Source organism: Triturus cristatus, chromosome 7, assembly GCF_964204655.1.
Source record: "Triturus cristatus chromosome 7, aTriCri1.1, whole genome shotgun sequence".
In the NCBI taxonomy this organism is placed as follows: domain Eukaryota; kingdom Metazoa; phylum Chordata; class Amphibia; order Caudata; family Salamandridae; genus Triturus; species Triturus cristatus.
The window spans coordinates 1875704893-1875726572 of NC_140590.1; the positions used below are offsets into that span (position 1 = coordinate 1875704893).

Sequence of the window (21680 nt, forward strand, 5' to 3'; positions counted from 1 at the left end):
CCTAGGCAGGCCGGAGAGGAAAACCCTGCACGAAAGGGGGCCGAGCCGGTTATGGAGCCCCTGGAGAGCTTGGAGAAGCCCTGAGCAGGGGATGCCTGGGTCCAGCCTGGGATGGCAGCGACTTGCAGATGTCCCGCCCCGCCCAGGGGGCTCCACTGGGGCCCGGAGAGGCTCTCCCTGGCCTGGCTGGGTTTAGAAGCTGGGACTGGGCCCGGGACTTGACCTCCATCCGGCAGGCCCTGGCGTGCAGGAGATCCCCATTCCTGCAAGCCAGCCGAGGGTCTGGGTGCTGGGTGCTGGGGACAAGGGGGTCCACCGGGGCATGGGGAGGCTCTCCCAAGCCCGGCTAGGGTTCAGAAGCTGGGACCAGGCCCGGGGCTTCCGACCCGCAAGCCAGCCGAGGTCTGGGTACTGGGGACGGGGGTCCATCAGGGCCCAGGGAGGCTCTCCCCGGCCTGGCTAGGTTTGGAAGCTGGAACCGGGCCCGGGGCTTGAGCTCTGTCCGGCAGGCCCTGGGGTGCAGGAGCCCCCCTGTCCTGCAAGCCAGCCAAGAGTGCGGGTACTGGGGACGGGGTTCCATCGGGGCCTGGGGAGGCTCTCCCCACCCTGGCTATGGTTTGGAAGATGGGACCAGGCCCGGGGCTTGAGCTCTGTCCGGCGGGCCCCAGGGTGCGGGAACCCCTGTCCTGCAAGCCCGCCGAGGGTCCGGGCACTGGGGTCCATGAGGCCTGGGGAGGCTCTCCCCGGCCAGGCTAGGGTTTGGAAGCTGGGATCAGGCCTGGGACTTGAGCTCGGTCTGGCAGGCCCCAGGCTGCGGGAACCCATGTTCTGCAAGCCAGCCGAGGGTCCGGGTGCTGTGGACGGGGGTCCATCTGGGCCCAGGGAGGCTCTCCCCAGCCTGGCCTAGGATTCAGAAGTTGAAACCAGGCCTGGGGTTTTTGAGCTCTGTCCAGTGGGCCCCAAGGTGCGGGAGCCCCCATTCTGCAAGCCAGTCAAGGGTCCCAGTGCTGGGGACAGGGGGTCCATCGGGGCCCAGGGAGGCTCTCCCCGGCCTGGCCTAGGGTTTGGAAGTTTGGACCGGGCCTGGGGCTTGAGCTCCGTTCGGCGGGCCCTGCGGTGTGGGAGCCCCATGTTCCTGCAAGCCATCCGAGGGTCTAGGTGCTGGGGACCGGGTCCATCGGGGCCAGGGCAGGCTCACCCTACCTGGATGGGGTTCAGAAGCAGAGACGGGGCCAGGGTGCAGAGGTGGCTGGCTAACTCCGCTCCGCTGGTGGAGCAACGTTCTCTGCCCACCCCAAAAGAAGACACATAACCCTGCAAGAGACACATACATGCACACACATACATACACACATATGGTGCACAGTGACATGTAGATCTGCACCCCCATCATTCACCTCCCCTCACACACAGATTGCAGAATGCTGCCATCAGCACTTTCTAAGTGGAGTTTCCTGTATCTGTTTTATAGATACCTCCCTAGCGGCTCAAGAGACGCACTCATACCTGAGTACCTCTCACTGCATCCTGCTCCTCTGAGTATCCTGAGCATCAGTGAAGGCTCCGATGGCATCGAGGAGGGCTCCGAGAAGGAATCAGAGAAGGAATCAGATCTCTTCTACAGGTAATTCTGATGCATTCTCCTTGGACGGAGGGGATTAAACATCATCTGAAGGCAATGGTTAGTGTTATACAGTCTGGACAGGGGAGCTGAAGAACCCCCTCTTTTATCTAGGGATGTATGTCGTTACAACGCACACTTTTACAACGCATGCACTTACAACGCATTTTTTACAACGCAACATCCACTACAACGCATTCCATTACATAGCATGACACTACAACGCATTTTTAAAAACTACCTTTACAACGCATTCCATTACATCGCATATTACCTTTACAACGCATACCATTACAACGCATAATATTAAATTGCATTTAAGGTAAGTATTGGATAGTATAGGGGTAAAAATTACTATTCTAACTCCAGGGGGTGCAACAGTAGGGTAAGTGTTGGATTGCGTTGTAATGGTATGCGTTGTAAAGGTAGTATGCGATGTAATGGAATGCGTTGTAAAGGTAGTTTTTAAACATGCGTTGTAGTGTCATGCGATGTAATGGAATGCGTTGTAGTGGATGTTGCGTTGTAAAAATTTTGTTGTAAGTGTAGTGCGTTGTAATAGTTGCATTGTAAAGGTTGTTCACCTTATCTAGTAGTGTGCGTGATGCAGTTTGTCTGGAGTAAATTAATTATAGTCAGTGCACGGTCTGTGCAGGGCAAATGTAGAAATCACACCTAATCGCAGCACACACAATGCAGCAGTCACATTTACTGGTATGTTGCACAGGTGAGAAGAAATAAAACAGTGCAGAGTTGTATCTGCTAAGACTGACCTGCTGCTGCTGTCGTATCCACTCTGGTGCTCTCATTAGGCTGCCTTGCACAATGCACAGATTTGCACTATGCTGCAGAGGTGAGTTTGTGCTGTATAGAGGATTTGTTCTGGAAGCAGACCCTTCCAGTGTGAAGTCCTGAACTGAAACAAACTCAGAAGGACCCCAATCATTAGGACCCGTGCTGAGCTCCGCAACACACATGCAATCTGTATGTCGGTAGTTTACATTTTGTGCAGGTCAATATTTCTATATTTGATATTTTAATGCACATCCACTGACAATCAGTCACTAGTCTTGATGCACAATGAGACAGCGACTCATTCTTGGCACACACTGACAATCAGTGGTCAGCAATGGCACTCACTGAGAGGGACTGGTCACCATTGGTGCACACGGACACACACTAAGAGGCAATGGCCAGCACTGACACACTATGAGAGCCTATGGTGGACACTGGCACTCACAGAGGAAATGGCCAGCATTGATGCACACTATGAGGGCATGGTGAACACTGGCACACACTGAGAGGCGATGGAAAGCACTGGCATAAACTGAGAGGCTAAGATGGACACTGGTATATACTGAGAAGCGAGGGTCAGCATTAACGCACACTGAGAGGGCATGGTGTACACTGGCATAAACTGAGAGGCGATGGAAAGCACTGGCACACACTGAGAGGCTACGATGGACACTGGAATATACTGAGAAGTGAGGGTCAGCATTAATGCACACTGAGAGGGCATGGTGTACACTGGCATAAACTGAGTGACGATGCCCAGCATTGGTACACACTGAGAGGCGATGGCCGGCATTGGCACACACTAAGAGGCTATACTCAGCATTGGTGCCCAGACATGCACACCAGCACAGATTGTCCAGCTTTGAAAAACACCAAATCTCTCTGCTCAGCCTTGACACGAATTGAGTGTCCGTGGTAACATTTTACACACATTGATAGACAGTTCAGCTTTTGCATGCACAAGAAGCAACCGTCAACAAATGGTACATAGAGAGAGCCACAGTCCAGCCTTATATACGCTGTAAATGGCAGCTGGATAAGGATCATGCAGTGTGTCACAATACAGACTTGGTACATACAGTACGTTTCAGTCCAGATGTGGCACACACTGAGGGTCTCTAGACAGTCTCCGGAGCCACACAGAGTCACTGACATGTATTGCATCAAACTGAGACTTACTTCCAGCCTTGGCACATACACTAAGGGTCACTCTCCTTTACTCACAGATGTTTTGCCTGGAGCCAATGCACACTGATCAGTCTTGGTGCACACTCAGATTCATTGTTTAAGCTTGGCATATCCTGAGAGCCACTGGTTGATCTTGGCAAATAAGTAAAGCCACTTACCATCTTGGCACACACTGAGAGTCAGTGATCAGTCTAGGCTCACACTGAGAGTCAGTGATCAATCTTGCCACACACTGAAACTCAGTGAAAAGTCTTGGTACCCACTGAAACTCAGTGAACAGTCTTGGCAAACACAGAGAGTCAAGGGCCATTCATGGCACACACTGAGACTCAGTGACCCATCTTGGCAGACACCGAGACTCAGTGACTAGTCTTGGTACAAACCGAGACTCGTTGACCAGTCTTGTCACACTCTGAGACTCAGTGATCTGACTTGGCAAACACTGAGACTTAATGACCAGTTTTGGCAAACACTGAGAGTCAGTGACCAGTCTTGGCACACATCAAGACTCAATGGCCAGTCTTGGCACAAGTGGAGACCCGGTGACCAGTCTTGGCACACATGGAGACTCAGTGACCAGTCTATGCACACACTGAGACTCAGTGACCAGTCTTGTCACACACTGAGACTCAGTGACCAGTCTTGGCATACACTGAGGCTCAGTGACCAGTCTTGGCACATACTGCGACTCAGTGACCAGCCTTGGCACACACGGAGGCTCAGTGGCCAGTCTTGGCATACACGGAGGCTCAGTGGCCAGTCTTGGTACCCACAGAGACTCAGTGACCAGTCTAGACTCACACTGAGAGTCAGTGATCAGTCTAAACTCACACTGAGAGTCAGTGACCAGTCTTGGTACCCACAGAGACTCAGTGACCAGTCCTCATGCACACTGACATTCATGGGAGTGACTTGACACACTAACTGAGGATATTACAAGCCGTCTTATGATATGATATGTAAAGTTAAACAAAGGATTCTGTGATTTCTTCTCCAGGTGGCGAGGAGATCCCTCGTTTAAGGAAGCAGGCGATAACCCTGGGAGTGATGATTGCAGTCAACGTATTCATAAACATCGTGCTCTATCGTCTGGGTAAGAAGTGTGGAGTTGACTTTCAGACACCCTAAGACCTCCCGTAGCATGTGAAAGGGCCTCTCTGCCTCAGGTATGATTAGAAAAACTACAGATGAAAAGAAATAGAGGCCCTGACTCTACATTGTAACCACAGAATGACAGTGAGGAGGTGGCCGGCGGCCTCAGCAGTAATGTCTGATTCAAAGTTTTGTCTTAAAGATTGTTTAATATCTGCATTCACCTGGACGATGAAGATGATGATTGTTAGTATTAAGTGTTCTGAGGGCTCCTGAAGGGGGCGCTGTGGTCAGTGATGATGATGACGATGAGTCAGAGAGGTTTGCTGTGAAGAGCTGTGGAGGCTCCTGAAGGGGGCGCCGTGGTCAGTGATGATGATGACGATGAGTCAGAGAGGTTTGCTGTGAAGAGCTGTGGAGGCTCCTGAAGGGGGCGCCGTGGTCACTGATGATGATGATGATGTGTCAGAGAGGTTTGCTGTGAAGAGCTGTGGAAGGCTCCTGAAGGGGGCGCTGTGGTCAGTGATGATGATGACGATGAGTCAGAGAGGTTTGCTGTGAAGAGCTGTGGAGGCTCCTGAAGGGGGCGCTGTGGTCAGTGATGATGATGATGATGAGTCAGAGAGGTTTGCTGTGAAGAGCTGTGGAGGCTCCTGAAGGGGGCGCCGTGGTCAGTGATGATGATGACGATGAGTCAGAGAGGTTTGCTGTGAAGAGCTGTGGAGGCTCCTGAAGGGGGCGCTGTGGTCAGTGATGATGATGATGTGTCAGAGAGGTTTGCTGTGAAGTGTTGTGGAGGCTCCTGAAGGGGGCGCTGTGGTCAGTGATGATGATGATGAGTCAGAGAGGTTTGCTGTGAAGAGCTGTGGAGGCTCCTGAAGGGGGCGCTGTGGTCAGTGATGATGATGATGATGAGTCAGAGAGGTTTGCTGTGAAGAGCTGTGGAGGCTCCTGAAGGGGGCGCCGTGGTCAGTGATGATGATGACGATGAGTCAGAGAGGTTTGCTGTGAAGAGCTGTGGAGGCTCCTGAAGGGGGCGCTGTGGTCAGTGATGATGATGATGAGTCAGAGAGGTTTGCTGTGAAGAGCTGTGGAGGCTCCTGAAGGGGGCGCTGTGGTCAGTGATGATGATGATGATGAGTCAGAGAGGTTTGCTGTGAAGAGCTGTGGAGGCTCCTGAAGGGGGCGCCGTGGTCAGTGATGATGATGACGATGAGTCAGAGAGGTTTGCTGTGAAGAGCTGTGGAGGCTCCTGAAGGGGGCGCCGTGGTCAGTGATGATGATGATGTGTCAGAGAGGTTTGCTGTGAAGTGTTGTGGAGGCCCCTGAAGGGGGCGCCGTGGTCAGTGATGATGATGATGTGTCAGAGAGGTTTGCTGTGAAGTGTTGTGGAGGCTCCTGAAGGGGGCGCTGTGGTCAGTGATGATGATGATGAGTCAGAGAGGTTTGCTGTGAAGAGCTGTGGAGGCTCCTGAAGGGGGCGCCGTGGTCACTGATGATGATGATGATGTGTCAGAGAGGTTTGCTGTGAAGTGTTGTGGAGGCTCCTGAAGGGGGCGCCGTGGTCAGTGATGATGATGACGATGAGTCAGAGAGGTTTGCTGTGAAGTGTTGTGGAGGCTCCTGAAGGGGGCGCTGTGGTCAGTGATGATGATGGTGATTATTCGTATTAAGTGTTCCGAGTGCTGAGAGTTGCAGGGATGGTGATCTGGGGTCATGAGGGCACACGCAGGAGCAGTTCATAACATGCAAAGACAATCCGTGTCAGGGGCCTCGTCATAGGGCCACTGCAGCTTGCACCACCCGTTGCCCCTGCGAGTGACAGCACCAACACGCTACTAACCATCGCACTCCTACACGTGTGACCAAACAGACTATTCCAGCCCCAGAGCTATCAGAATGGCTTGGGCAGCAGGTCCCAGTCATTATAATGAATTAATAAATAGCTGTTCTTCTCATCTCTGACTTAGACAAACAGCACCACCATGTGGCAGCCTGTCATAGGTGCCGCTGTGGACAATTTAATGCCAGTGCTGAGCACCAGGAACCACTGGCTCAAATTAAGCCCTGGGCAGGAGTAAGTACACATTCTTGATAGTGTGTCTCTGGGGTGGATCAAGCGACACTGCTGGAGGCAGAGGCCTGAGAAGGACATTATGCAGCAGAGGTAAAGTGAGGGACAGAGACAGTGAGAGAGACAGTGACATGAGGTGTGTGATCTGAAGTGAGGTGAAGTGATGGAGGCATATTTAAAGCTGATATTTGAGAGATAAGTCATGATGATGCCTCCAGTGGACTCACAGATTGTCACTCAGATACACAGAAATCAGGGGAAAGTCCAGAAAATGTAAGAAACAATCAAGATGGCACAGTGGGCATTGCAGGGCCCACACAAGGGCCACAGAAACCTGACATGAGCCCCTGTGAGGCTGAAAGGATGAGCAATTCAGACTGACATGAGCCGGACATGGGGCTGATATGACATGGATGAGGCATACATGGTGCTTACAAGAGTCTCAAATGAGGCTAACATGAGGTTCACGTGATGCCCTGAGTTAGGTCACATGGCCTCACCTAAAAACCAAGTAAGAGGCTGCGATAATGCTTACATGAGGCTAAAATGAGGCTGACATATGGATTACACAAAGCCATCATGTACTCCCCTGATGCCAACATACATGGCACATGTCTTTAACATGAATCTACGCAAAGCCCACAAAAAGCCCCCCAAGGATCCCGCGAGTCTCTTCATGGGGTTTGTATGAAGGTCTGCAAGGGGCTGACCTGAGGTGACCAGGAAGCTAATGTGAGAATCACACGAGCCTCGCATGGGCAGCATGAGGCTCCCACCGTGCCGTTATGAGGGTCTTAAGGCCCTCACACATTCATTTCATCGGTGTAGCTGGGGGATAGCCATGGGGGGCAAAGGCGACAGTCTGCTCCCCGCTCACAAGGGGGCTGGAGCACTTTGAGGAGGCAGGGCAGTGCTGTTGTGAAGAAAAACTGGGAATAGTATGTTTTTATTACTTAAATGTAAAGCTGACATTCGGGACTATAATCTGTACTTTTCAAGAAATGCCAATCTGGTGTCTGGGGATAAAATGATTTTGAAAGGTAATTTGTCCTGAGATGGGGACATGCATTGCTGCTGGGGTTTGCTTGGTGCCAGAGGGCAGTTGCTGCTGGGGTTTGCTTGGTGCCAGAGGGCAGTTGCTGCTATGGTGATTCTTTATGATTTATTTGGCGCCATCGCATCATCTATATAGATGAAGTTTTAAGGCCATAAATACAAGTTTCTGTCCAAGGCCATAGCCCGGAAGAACTGTTTAACCTTACAGATGCGCCAACATCTGTATCTGTTAGATCTCTGTAACCCGAGCTGTAGCTCCAGTGTCTGAACCTGTGTAATCTCTCTATGCTGAGGGATAGCTCTGCTGTCGAGTGACTGAGATTTTGAGTCATGTGTAATTTGCAATGGCGGCAGAACGTAGCCGGGTAGCAACGGAGGGCAAACCTAGCGGCGAAATAACTTCAAACATTGTGAGAGCAGCACCTGTAATACTGAATCATAAAGGTTCAGTCACTCTCTCCAAGGACCTATCCCAAGAGAGAAGTAACACAGGATGGGGTGACTGAGCTATCCCAAGAGAGTACTAACACAGGCATGGGTGACTGAGCTATCCCAAGAGAGTACTCACACAGGATGGGGTGACTGAGCTATCCCAAGAGAGTACTCACGCAGGATGGGGTGACTGAGCTATCCCAAGAGAGAAGTAACACAGGATGGGGTGACTGAGCTATCCCAAGAGAGTACTCATGCAGGATGGGGTGACTGAGCTATCCCAAGAGAGTACACACGCAGGATGGGGTGACTGAGCTATCCCAAGAGAGAAGTAACACAGGATGGGGTGACTGAGCTATCCCAAGAGAGTACTCACGCAGGATGGTGTGACTGAGCTATCCCAAGAGAGTACTAACACAGGATGGGGTGACTGAGCAATCCCAAGAGAGTACTCACGCAGGATGCGGTGACTGAGCTATCCCAAGAGAGTACTCGGGCAGGATGGGGTGACTGAGCTATCCCAAGAGAGTACTCACACAGGTATGGGTGACTGAGCTATCCCAAGAGAGTACTCACACAGGTATGGGTGACTGAGCTATCCCAAGATAGTACTCACACCAGATTGGGCAACTGAGCTATCCAAAGAGAGTACTAACACAGGAACAGGTGGCTGAGCTATCCAAGAGAGTATTATCACAGGATGGGGCGAATGAGCTTTCCAATGAGAATATTAACCCAGGATATGATGACTGAGCTATACTAAGAAAGCACTAACACAGGCTGGGGTGACTGAGCTATCCCAAGAGAGAACTATCACAGGATGAGGTGACTGAGCTATCCCAAGGGAACACTATCAAGGCATGGGTGACTGAGCTATTCTTCAATGAACAGCACAGTAAAGTGATATTGATTGTCATCACAGAACCTGAAAATTGAAGTAACTTCTGGCTACATTATGCACAGGGTCGCACACCCACAGCACAGGCGATCTGACCTCACTGTGCATGTGTGACATGGACGGCAACCATATGATGTCACCTCACAAACATAGACACAGTCAGTACCTCCCACAGGCCCTGCCTGCCAGGCTCTGACGGCTACTAATAGTCCACAAACTCCTCTCTTCCTACTTCCGGTCTGGGTGTAGGCCCCGCTCTCTCCTGCCTAGATTTGTTCCCTTCTTGAGTCTCTGGCTTACAGTGTCCTGAGTGTCTGTGGAGCTCGGCAGCGCCTGCCCACACTTTGCACTACACCTCAGTTGTCGCTAAAATCTGCACTGCTTTAGTTCCCACTAGCCCCTCCTCCTAGTTTCAAACTCCAGCCACCTTCTCATCTCACCTGGAGTTAGACGTTTCTTCAGCTGACCAGGATATATTGATCATGTGAGATAGAACAAGTGTAGTCAGTAGAAGTAAAGGAAAATCTTCCTCTCTCTTTACTCACTCGTACACTTAATGTACCAATGACATTAACATATGCCCCTACACAGGTGAAACTCCATACGTCGTGAGATAGAGATGCACAAACTCTTGTATAGCCGCTAATAATATCCTCCAATATCAGAATCGTACGTAGTCTTTATGACACAGCCAAAATATTTATGGCCCCAAAACGAAATGTCCTACAAAACATTATATAACATGGTGTTACCACTCGACTGATCAAAAACGCTAGTATACACAGCGAAAAGGACTTCACATCTCAGACGCTTACCCTATTGACGACAATGCCGCGTCGGATATCAGTTGCTCATTATTATTACAATCCGTTACAATTGATATTTATGTTGCTTCCAGCCCTGAGGAAGTCGTATGGGTTATACCCCTCAAACGACGAAACGCGTTGGGAGTGGAAGAATCCTCGATGAATAAACAAGAAGAACTGAAGTCCATATTGGATGATTGTTTCTAATGTGTATAATTTTTCTTAAGCGTGTGCATCAATAACATTGAATATTCCACTAAAACGTATCAACCCTCCAGATCTATGAAATTTGTGTGGCCGTGAATAAGACCACCTCCTTAATCCCTACCAGCACCCCCAAGGCATAGGTGGAGTAGTTAGTGGAATACACTTGTCCCTCCAGCACTTCTGCAAACACGTACCCTCTAGTTCTGTAATATGGTATTCCTGTAGAAACTCTATATGTGTCTATCTGTGGCATAAGTATGAATACAAAGTGTACCGCTGGGATGGAGTGTGTATGCCCCAGACATTCCACTTCATGATATTAGTGGAAGTCATTGTGTTGAGTTTTCAAGAGGGGGTGCCCGGCCTGTCCCAGTGGGCTAACGCCAGCCCCGCTCAGAGAGACATTAACAAAGTGAGTGCAGCTCATAACAGTAAATAAAAATAAATCACAAGAAAAACATAAAAAATACAATACCATTGGGAGCAGGGATACAACGGGTACCAGCCCAAACTTGTAGAAATAGAAGTATAAAGGGGCCAGTTCTTGGGGGTGGGAAGGGGTGAGCTACCTTCCTGCACAAAAACAATCAGAGGAGGTGTTTTCCTCGTTCTATGTGTGTTGCAGAATGCGGCACATGTGGAAACATTTCTCCTCGTTACACCTGCTCTGGGAAGGCATTAGTTTTGGCGTTGCCACAGATTTACACTATGTGTAAATCTGGGGCAGTGTCAAAAAGCATCGGTGTTGTATGGGAACACCCCCAGCAACACCCATGGAGCGCCCCTTCCGCGCAGAGTAAGGCATTGCCTTGCTCCATATTTACAAGGCGATGGAAAGCCATGCAGGATGGCTTTGCGTGGCCTTGTAGCTATGGGTCGGAACACAGCACCTCCAGAGTGTCACAAAAGTGACGCTCTGGTGGTGTAAAAGTGCTGCAGAGGTATTGTTAATATACCCCATAGTTTTATTAACGCATTGAAGCTACATATGTTTCACACTCTGTTACTGCTGTATTCGAGGGTGGAAAGTGCTGAACAACCGCTTGGTTATTGGGACTGGAAGAAAATTAGGGCCCTGCAGTTTGAAGAGTAAAAGAAATTCACCCTTCCTTCCACCATTAATCTCTCCTCTTTGTTTTCTCTCCTTCTCCCTACCCTCTATATCTCATCTCCTTTTCTCTCTCTCCCTCTCTCTCTCTCTCTCTCTCTCTCTCTCTCTCCCTCCCCCTCTCCCTCTCTCTCCCTCTCCCCCTCTTTCTCTCTCTCTCCGTCTCCCCCTCTCTCTCTCTCTCTCTCTCCCTCTCTCTCTCCCTCTCTCTCTCCCTCTCTCCCCTCTCCCTCTCTCCTCTCCACCTCCTCTCTCCCTCCCCCTCTCCCTCTCTCCTCTTTGTTTTCTCTCCCTCTCCCTCCCCTCTTTCCATCTCCCTCTCCCGCCCCTCTCTCTCTCTCCCCTCCACCTCCCCTCTCTTCTGATTCCTCGCCCCCTGCAGTGGAGAGAGCAGTATTCTACAGCCCCAGGGTGCAGAGCTGTGCTGGTCTCCGAGATGAGGCTGGAGATTGTCCAGGGTCTTCCCAGAATCCTCCGCGCTCTCTTCTGAAAACCTCTCTGTGCCTCCGTCCAGGTAAACAGCTTTTCATTCTCTATTTCAACATGTTGAGGTAAATTACATCATGTCGGATGTGCACAGTTCCAGCTTGGCATAGACTGGCCTTCATGTGTGTTAGGGTTCAGCCGTGTCAGTGAGCGTCACTCTGGGACAGTAGATGCTGAAAGTGAGGGCGGGGGTTGAAGACGCAGGGATTGTTCAGTCCTGGGTAGTCGTGGTAAATGCAGGCTTCTTACTTCCACCGAGTGCAGCTCCATGGACATATCTGCCTCATGCCAGTGGTGTAGCAAGGAAGCCAAGAGCTCTCAAGCAGCTACAATTGTGGTGCAGAGGCTCCTCACAGCCCTGGGGCACAGGGCCACTACACCTGCTGCACGCTTGGTAGGTGCACCCCTGCCTCACACCCTTCCACCTCACACTCTGACATGTAAATATGCTCCTAACATGTAATGCTGTATTGTAATGGACTGTTTAAGCTCACATCATCACAGCCCTGGACCCAGTGCCACTACACCTGCTGCACACTTGGCCCTTCACAACCCTGGGCCCCATGCCGCTACACCTGCTGCATGCTTGGTAGGTACGCCCCTGCCTCACACCCCTCACACCTCACACTCTGACATGTAAATATGTTCCTAGCATGTCATGTTGTAGTGTACTAGACTGTTCAAGCTCACATCCCTCACAGTCCCGGGCACCAGTGACACTGCACCTGCTGCACGCTTGGTGGGTACGTCCCTGCCTCAACCCCTCCCACCTCACACACACACACACATGTGAATATGTTCCTAGCATGTCATGCTGTGTTGTACTAGACGGTTCAATCTCACATCACTCACAGCCCTGGGCCCTGGTGCCACTGCACCTGCTGCACATTTGGTAGGTACGCCCCTGCCTCAAACCCTTCCACCTCACACTTTGACATGTAAATATGTTCTTAACATGTCATGTTGTAGTGTACTAGACTGTTGAAGGTCTCATCCCTCACAGCCCCAGGCCCCAGTGCCACTGCACCTGCTGCACGCTTGGTTGGTACGCCCCTGCCTCACACCCCTCCCACCTCACACTCACACATGTAAATTTGTTCCTAACATGTCATGCTGTATTGTACTAGACTGTTTAAGCTCACATCACTCACAGCCCTGGGCCCTGGTGCCACTGCACCTGCTGCACGCTTGGTAGGTATGCCCCTGCCTCGCACCCTTCCACCTCACGCTCTCACATGTAAGTATGTTCCTGTCATGTTGTGCTGTACTAGACTGGTCAAGCTCACACCCCTCACAGTCCTTCATCCCTGGCCTGTGGTACCTCCACCACTGCTGAAGCTCTTGTGTTACTGTGGACAGCACTTCTATCTCCAGCTGTGCAAAGACACACAAACACAAAGAGGGTTGTGTGTCAGAGTGTCATTGACAAACATAATGCCTGACTTTAATATAGTGTCTAAAACATCATTTACATAAAGTGAATCTCTTTGAATGATAATTTCTAACTCTAATGTGATACTTACAGTAGCGGCTGCTACCGGACCCGGGTGATGGGGCGTGGTAGGGTAGGGGGGTGAAAAAAGTAAAAAACCACTTCCCTGTGATGGCGGCCGCCGCCTCTCCTCCGTCCTCTTCTTCCTGTCTCCGGTCCGGCAGCAGGAACCAGAAGGAAGCACCTGGGCTCCCAGGCTCCCCTGAGCCAATCACAAAGCTGCAATGCACCGTTGTGATTGGTCTGAGCAACGGGGACAGGGAGCCTTTGCATGTTCCTCACCAGGCTGTGTAATCAGCCTGGTGGAGAAGATACAAAGTGCGCATGACTGTTAGGCCAACCCAAGCGGGCCGGCCAAGCAGTCTAGCGCACCTAAGGAGTGCAAACCACTCCTCTCCCTGCCGTGGCCAGCCCCGACGCAACCCGAGAGTCACTGAAAACGAAAATGATAATACCGATATGTTATCATCGTTTTAGTTTCCTTTAGAGTGGTGGGGCAACGCTCCTCCACCTTAGCGGAGGAGCCGCCACTGGATACTCATGGCACAAAGAGGAGTCACTCTCAGATCCCATCAAACATTTCAACACTTTGCTGCATGAACCACTTTATCGGGTTGATCTTCACTCCTCTCGTTTTCTCTTTCTCTTCCTCTCTGACTCTCTTTCTCTCTCACTTCCACTGTTTCTCGGCCAACTCCCTTTCTCTTCTTCTTTCCTTTCTCTATCTCCCCTTCTTTCCTCCGTCTGTATCTCTATCTCTGTGCCTGTCTCTCCCTCCATTGCTCTGTACTCGTCCCTCTCTCCTCCCTCCCTTGTTCTATCAATACCTCCCTTTCCCTCCTCTCTCTATCTCTCTGTACCTGTCTCTCCCTCCTGCATTACTCTATCTGTACCTATCTCTTTCTCGTCCCTCCATCTCTCTATACCTCTCTCCCTCCTCCCTTCCTCTTCCTCTTTCTCTCTCCCTCCTCCCTTCCTCCATCTCTCTGTACCTGTCTCTGCTTCTTCCCTTCTTCCATCTCTCTGTACCTGTCTCTCGATACCTGTCTCTCCTTCCCTCTATCTCTCTGTACTGTCTCTTCCTCCTCCCTTCATCTCTCTGTACTTGTCTCTCCTTCCCTCCATCTCTCTGTACCTTTCTCTCTCCCTCCCTCCCTCCCTCCCTCCCTCCCTCCCTCCATCCCTCCATCTCTCTGTACATTTCTCTCCCTCTGTACCTGTCTATCCCTCTTCCCTGGCTCCTCTCTGACCTGTCTCTCTCTCTCCCTCCCTTTCTCTATCTCTCTGTACCTGTCTCTCACTCCTCCCTTGCTCCATCTCTCTGTGCCGGTCTCTCCCTCTCTCTATCTCACTGTACCTGTCTCTCCCCCCTCCCTCCCTTTCTCTATCTCTCTACACCTGTCCCTCTCTCTCACTCCCTCACTCCCTCCCTCCATCTCTCTGTACCTTTCTCTCCCTCTCTCTCTCTGTACCTGTCCCTCCCTCCCTCCCTCCTCCCTCCTTCCACCTCTCTGTACCTGTCTCTGCCTCCTCCCTTGCTCCATCTCTCTGTACCTGTCTCTCTCTCCATCCCTCCCTCTCTCTGTCTCTCTCTCTCTCGCTCTCCCTCCCCCTCTCTCTTTATCTCTGTACCTGTCTCTCTCTCCTCCCTTCCTCCATCTCTCTGTACCTGTCTCCCTCTCCCTCCCTCCCTCCCTCTCTGTCTCTCTCTCTCCCTCTCCCTCCCCCTCTCTCTGTCTATCTGTGCCTGTCTCTCCCTCCTCCCTTCCTCCATCTCTCTGTACCTATCTCTCCCTCCACCCTTCCTCAATCTCTCTGTACCTGTCTCTCCCTCCTCCCTTCCTCCATCTCTCTGTACCTATCTCTCCCTCCACCCTTCCTCAATCTCTCTGTACCTGTCTCTCCCTCCTCCCTCCATCTCTCTCCCTCCCTCCCTCCCTCCACCTCTCTGTACCTGTCTCTCCCTCCTCTGTACCAGTTTCCCAGTACAACCTTCATGACAGACAAGGACGTCTCCCTGGACAGAGCTGCCCCAGGGTGAGGAATGAGCCTGGAACAGAAGATTCCTCTCCATGGAGAGATTTGCAGCCTCATCTGAGAGAGACTCTGTGTCTCCACAGAGGTGAGAGAAATTTTACTTTTAACTTTCTAAACTAACATTTGATTTTTGAATTAAAAAATAGATTGTTCTGGACATTTACATTTAATTTCAAGACTTGCACAGAGCAGTGTTTGTTTTGAATGTGTTTTTTGCAGGCCCCCTCCTTCCATATATTCAAATTCACCTCTGCTCTTGGACAGACCAGAACAAACTCTGAAAGTGGTTCAGGCTTACCAGAGCCTGCACCGCTTGTGGAAAACGTGCACCTGTGGCTCTAAAGATACAAAGTAAGATGGAGGCAGAGCCTGGGAGGGGCTGAGAGAGGAAGGAGAGAGGGGACAGATGCCCCCGGTCCTTTGACTCCAGTGGGCAGCTGCACTCAGCACATTGCACATACTTGGTGTCTGGGTTTGGCACTGGGTCAATGCTGCACATAACACAAGCTTGCTTCACCTCTGGGGGTTGTTTGTATGACAGCCGTAAAGATGCTTCGTGTTATTCTGAGCTGTGAGAAGTTGGCCTGATATGTAGTGCTCACTATTCTAGTGATCACTGTGTATCATTCCAAACGACCCTTATTGATGATTGGTTGTAAGTCAACCTTATAGACCAGCTATCCTAGTAGCGTGGATACGAGCAGTCTTAGGCTAAACTCTAGAGGGCGTGTTAAGCCAGCTGTTTACCATCACATATACCCCTTGAACACCAAGTGAAAGGACACCACACAAGTTGTTATGAAAATAAAGGATATTTATTTATAACAAGACTACCCTGGCTCTTTATGAGTCAGGGAGCTAAGCACAATACAAAACTCTTAGGAAAATACTTCTGGTTGCACAATTTACACAAATGCCCGGGGGCACGAAACCATTACACTGCAAGTGGAAGGGGAGAGGTTAGAAAGTCTAAAGTTACTGATTCCGGAGTGATCCGATCAGTGGGACTTAAACGAAAAAGGAACTGGACACTTGTAAAGCGAACCTGCGATGGAGCACCGAAATGCTCGTGTTACCTAGCCCAGAGGCTGCGGCTGTAGAAGGTTCGACAAGATGTCGGTAGTCCTCGTTGTAGTCTCAGGAGCCTGAAAGAAGAGTTGCTGGCAGGCGACCAGTGTCGATATTCAGCGAGATCCAAGCCTGGATCGGTGATAAAGAAAACCTGAAAGCAGAGGGGACTCAGTTCTCAACCGCTAGCCAGCGATCGTGTGGGTACCAGGAGGGTACCGGCTGAAGTCACCTCGACCAGGTGAGTGGATGACGTCGGACTCGGCTGTTCCTCGGACCAGGAGGCGCGGCGGCGACCAGGATGGAGGGCGAGCTGTCCCACGAAGGTGTCTGCTGTCGATGATGCTGGGCCCAGGAATGGGGCAGCGGATCTTGGCAGGGGCAAGCCCACGTGGTGGAGTCAGGATGGCGTCTGGAGTGGACTAGGAGAGTCTGTGGTACTCCTCCGTTGGAGGGGAGCAAGAGCCAGTCTGGAGCAACCAGACTAGTGATGAACAATCGTGGTGCGTCGTGAAGAGGGCCACAAGCCGGTCGGCCAGTGGTCGAACAACGCGGTAAACAGCAAGGAGCGGAAGGGCCCCCACGCAGATCTCGGGGACGCTGGGGAGGCAGACTTTGATGCTGGAGCTGCTCAGGGTTAGGGCTTCTCAAACCCTAGGTGCACTCACTCGAGGGTCCCTCGGTGGGCGTGCTAGATAAGCGTCGTGCGGGTTCTGAAGATGGCCGGTCCCGCAGGTCTCGTCACACCTACGACTCTCAGCTGGGCTGATGAGGCAGGTAAATGGTCAGAGATGGCAGGGACTCGGGTCTCGTCGAGCTGGGCAGTCTTGACCCGTAGGAGAGACTTACAGCAAACCGCAAGCGCTTAGGTGGTGCCTGCTGGTGCAGGGTGGCTACTCCTTAGCCACAAGGGAGAGTCTTCAGAAGTAGTCAAGAGTTCCTTTCGTGGAAAGTGGTTCGTGATTCGGAGTTATCCGATTATCTGATTATCCAATTTGGGAAGGGGACTCGCTCCTACCTTTATTCTAAGAAAAAGGGGTTGGCCCGTGACTAGGTTCTACCTATGGGTGGAGCCAGGAGGGGGGTGGTTACACCCCTATCCTTTGTCCGGCTTCGCGCCAGCTCAGGGGCTGGTGGGCCCCCGAAACTGGTCTGAGCCGGGCTATGCACAGTGAGCACCGGGGTGCCACTTGCAATCACCTTCCTTTCAGCCCTGCCTACCTGGGATACACAAACCCTGTCTGGGATGGTGCTAACACCGCCCTCGACAGGAAACCCTTTGTCCAAACTCCCTTCGCTGGAAGGTCTCCCAGCAGCAGGAGGTCAGACTTGTGTCTGGTGGCAGCATCCATTTTGTGATGCTGAGGCTTGAGTCAACTTTAACCGGGGTTCAGGGTTACTTCCATGTCGTGCCCCTCTAGAAGGGGGGAATGCTAACCCCGTCGCCAGAACTAGCGAGGGGTTCGTATTCCAATTCGTATGACACCTTACTCGACATGTGTGGGTGATGCGATGCCGAAGTTAGCAAATAGTTGGCCCGCGTCACCATGGAACGGCTATTAGGACTTGGTTCCGCAAGCCGTCGACGGGCTCAGCTCGCGCCAGAGCACCATCCCACATGACTCCCCGAACTCTGCCTTCAGGATTGATAAGGCCGGCCATAGGAGTGACTGATAGGAATCCATGTGTCCATTTTAGGGTTAGGTGTAGGAATACTACACCTACAGCAACGGGTGATTACACCACGTGGCCCCAGCTGCCGTGCAGCCAGTTGTGTCAGATTTGGGCGGCCATTCCAGGGGTGGCATAATACATGCTGCAGCCCCTGGTAGGCCCTGGGTACACCGATGCCCTGGATACCTGTGGTATGCTGAGACAGGGACTGACAAGGCGGCCCAGTTCCAATTAGTGGATGCACCTAATGTACATGTGTGTTAATTTCGAGAGAGAACAGCTAGGCTGTGGGTCTGATTGGCAGGCCCACAGCCGGGGAAAGTCGTAAACCAATGAAGCAAAAGCAAAAAATCTGGGTGATCATAGGATTGCAGACCCTACTCTCCTACATGACCCCCCCCCAAACTTTGGGACAATAAGCTAACCTTGACCAGGTGAGTCTTCTTGCTCTAAGTGGAAATACCTGGAGAGCCCATCTGCATTGCCATGATCAGTGCCAGGTCTATGCTCCACTGTGAAGTCCATCCCCTGTAGGGAAATGGACCACCTAAGTAGTTTGGGGTTTTCACCCTTCATTTGATTTAGCCACAAGAGGGGCTTATGGTCGGTCTGAATCTTGAAGTGAGTGCCAAACAAGTATGGCCTCAACTTCTTCAGGGCCCAAACCACAGCAAAGGCCTCCCTCTCAATAGCTGACCAATTCTTCTCTCTGGGGGTCAGCCTCCTGCTAATAAAAGCTATGGGCTGGTCATGACCATCAAAATTCAGTTGCGATAGAACAGCTCCCACACCCAGCTCCGAAGCGTCTGTTTGGACAATGAATGGTTTGGAGTAGTCTGGACTCTTTAGGATAGGTGCTGTGCACATGGCCTGCTTTAGGTCATCAAATGCCTTCTGACAGCTTGCTGTCCACTGAACTTTTTTTGGCATCTTTTTACTTGTCAGGTCGTTTAGCGGGGTCACAATGGATCCATAATTTCTGACAAATTTCCGGTAATAACCAGTCAGGCCCAAGAAAGCTCGAACCTGAGTCTGGGTGGTTGGAGGAGCCCAGTCCTGGATGGCCTGTATTTTGCTCTCCAACGGTTGAACCTGACCCCCTCCTACAAGGTGGCCCAGGTATACAACCTGTGTCTGCCCTATCTGGCACTTGGTGGCCTTGAAAGTGAGGCCTGCCTTCTGCAGGGCCTCTAACACTTTCCTCAGGTGGACCAGGTGATCCTCCCAGGTGGAGCTAAAGACAGCGATATCGTCCAGATACGCCGCACAGAAGTCGTCCAACCCAGTGAGAACTCGATTCACCAGCCTTTGGAAGGTGGCAGGTGCATTTTTCAAACCAAAGGGCATTACCACGAACTGATAATGCCCACCCGGGGTAGAAAATGCGGTTTTGGGCTTGGCCTCCTCAGCTAACCTGATTTGCCAATACCCAGCTGTCAGGTCAAACGTACTTAAGTAGTTGGCCGAGGCCAACCGGTCGATAAGTTCGTCTGCTCTTGGTATCGGGTGGGCGTCAGTCTTAGTGACTGCATTGAGACCTCTGTAGTCCACGCAAAACCTCATCTCTTTCTTACCGCCCTGGGTGTGAGGTTTCGGCACGAGCACTACGGGACTAGCCCAGGGGCTGTCCGAGGGTTCAATGACTCCCAGCTCCAACATTTTCTGCACCTCCGTCTTGATGCAGTCTCTGACGTGATCAGGTTGCCGATAGATTTTACTCTTTACGGGTAGACTGTCCCCAGTGTCGACCTCATGGGTACACCAATTGGTCTGACTGGGTGTCAGAGAGAACATATGTCGAAAGGATTGAAGAACCTGTTTACAATCCTTTTGTTGATGTCCAGAGAGGCTGCCACAAAAGACAACACCATCTACTGATCCATCGTCAGGGTTCTGAGAGAGCAGGTCCGGGAGAGGGTCACTCTCCTCCTCCTGTCCCTCATCTGTGGCCATGAGCAAGCCCATGCCCTCCCTGTCGACATATGCCTTGAGCCTGTTTACATGGAGCACCCTGTGGGGGCTCCGGGGAGTTCCCAGGTCTACCAGGTAGGTGACCTCTCCCTTTTGCTCAATGATCGTGTGGGGCCCAGACCATTTGTCTTTGAGTGCTGCTGGGGCCACTGGCTCCAGCACCCACACCTTCTGTCCAGGCTGGTACACAGTCAGGACAGCCTTTGGTCGTGCCAAGCTTTCTGTAATTCTTGGCTCGCCTCAAGGTTTTTAGACGCCTTTTCCATGTACTCCGCCATCCGCGAGCGGAGACCGAGTACATAGTCCACAATGTTCGATGCCGGCTTTCTGAGAGGTCTCTCCCATCCTTCCTTTACCAAACAAAGGGGTCCCCTTACAGGATGTCCGAACAGAAGCTCAAAAGGGCTGTAGCCAACCCCCTTCTGCGGGACCTCTCTGTAGGCGAACAAGAGGCAGGGTATCAGGACATCCCATCTCCGCCGAAGCTTTTCAGTTAGTCCGTGAATCATTCCTTTTAGGGTCCTGTTGAATCTCTCAACAAGCCCATTGCATTGTGGGTGATAGGGTGTGGTGAATTTGTAGTTGACACCACATTCCTTCCACATAGCAGTCAGATATCCCGACATGAAGTTTGCACCTCTGTCTGAGACGACCTCCTTAGGGAAGCCCACTCTGGAGAACACTCCAAGTAGGGCCCGTGCCACCACAGGTGCTGTAGTGGTCCTAAGGGGAATAGCTTCAGGATACCTGGTGGCGTGGTCCACCACCACCAGTATAAACTTGTGCCCTGATGCTGTCTGGGGTTCCATTGGTCCGACAATGTCGGTCCCCACTCGTTCAAAGGGTACCCCCACCACCGGTAGTGGTATGAGGGGGGCCTTTGTCGTGCCACCTGACTTACCACTGGCTTGGCAAGTGACACAGGAGCGGCAAAACTCCTTCCTATCTTCGGACATGTGGGGCCAGTGAAAGTGTGGAACAATTCTGTCCCAAGTCTTATTCTGGCCTAAGTGACCTGCAAGGGGAATCTCGTGGGCCAAGGTGAGAAGGAAACCTCTCAGAGACAAGGGGATGACCAGCCTCCTGGTCGCACCAGGTTTGGGGTCTCTTGCCTCAGAGTACAGGAGTCCATCGTCCCAGTACACTTTGTGGGTACCTGTGGCGTTCCCTGCAGCCTCAGCAGCAGCCTGCTGTCTGAGGGGTTCAAGTGAGGGGCAGTCTAACTGTGCCTTCCCCAGGTCTTCCCTGGAGGGTCCCCCTGAGCCCAGAAACTCAACCTGACCAGGTTCAAGCTCTTGCGGCTCAGTTTCCCTCAGTTCTTTAAGGTCAGCCTCCTCGGAGACTTGATCCACGACCTGGGGCAAGGGGGAAGGCGAAGCCTTACCCTTACTGCTCCTTTTCTTGGAAGGTGTCTGGTCCGTTCTTCCAGGATCCAGCACCTGTTCAGTGGGGCATCTTTTGGCCTGTGACCTGGTCACAGCAAGGACATGTGCTGGCAAGCCTAACATCTCCATGTGAGTCCTCTGCTCCACTTCTGACCATTGTGACGTTTCCAAATCATTGCCCAACAGACATTCTACGGGGAGGTCTGAACTAACCACAACCTTTTTCGGGCCACTTACCCCTCCCCAGGAGAAATCAACAACTGCCATACTGTGATTGGTAGTGACGTTGC

General features: G+C 51.7%; 1 protein-coding gene across 1 annotated transcript in view; it reads left to right on the forward strand.

Annotated features, from left to right (window-relative positions):
* Positions 1 to 3371: 3371 nt before the first annotated feature.
* Positions 3372 to 21680, forward strand: part of LOC146813579 (E3 ubiquitin-protein ligase TRIM58-like) — a 126929-nt gene continuing 108620 nt past the window's right edge. The window contains exons 1-4 of the mRNA XM_085615446.1: positions 3372 to 3399; positions 4602 to 4697; positions 11660 to 11791; positions 15234 to 15377. Coding sequence (XP_085471572.1) covers positions 3372 to 3399; positions 4602 to 4697; positions 11660 to 11791; positions 15234 to 15377 — 400 coding nt within the window. The remainder of the gene's footprint in view (positions 3400 to 4601; positions 4698 to 11659; positions 11792 to 15233; positions 15378 to 21680) is intronic.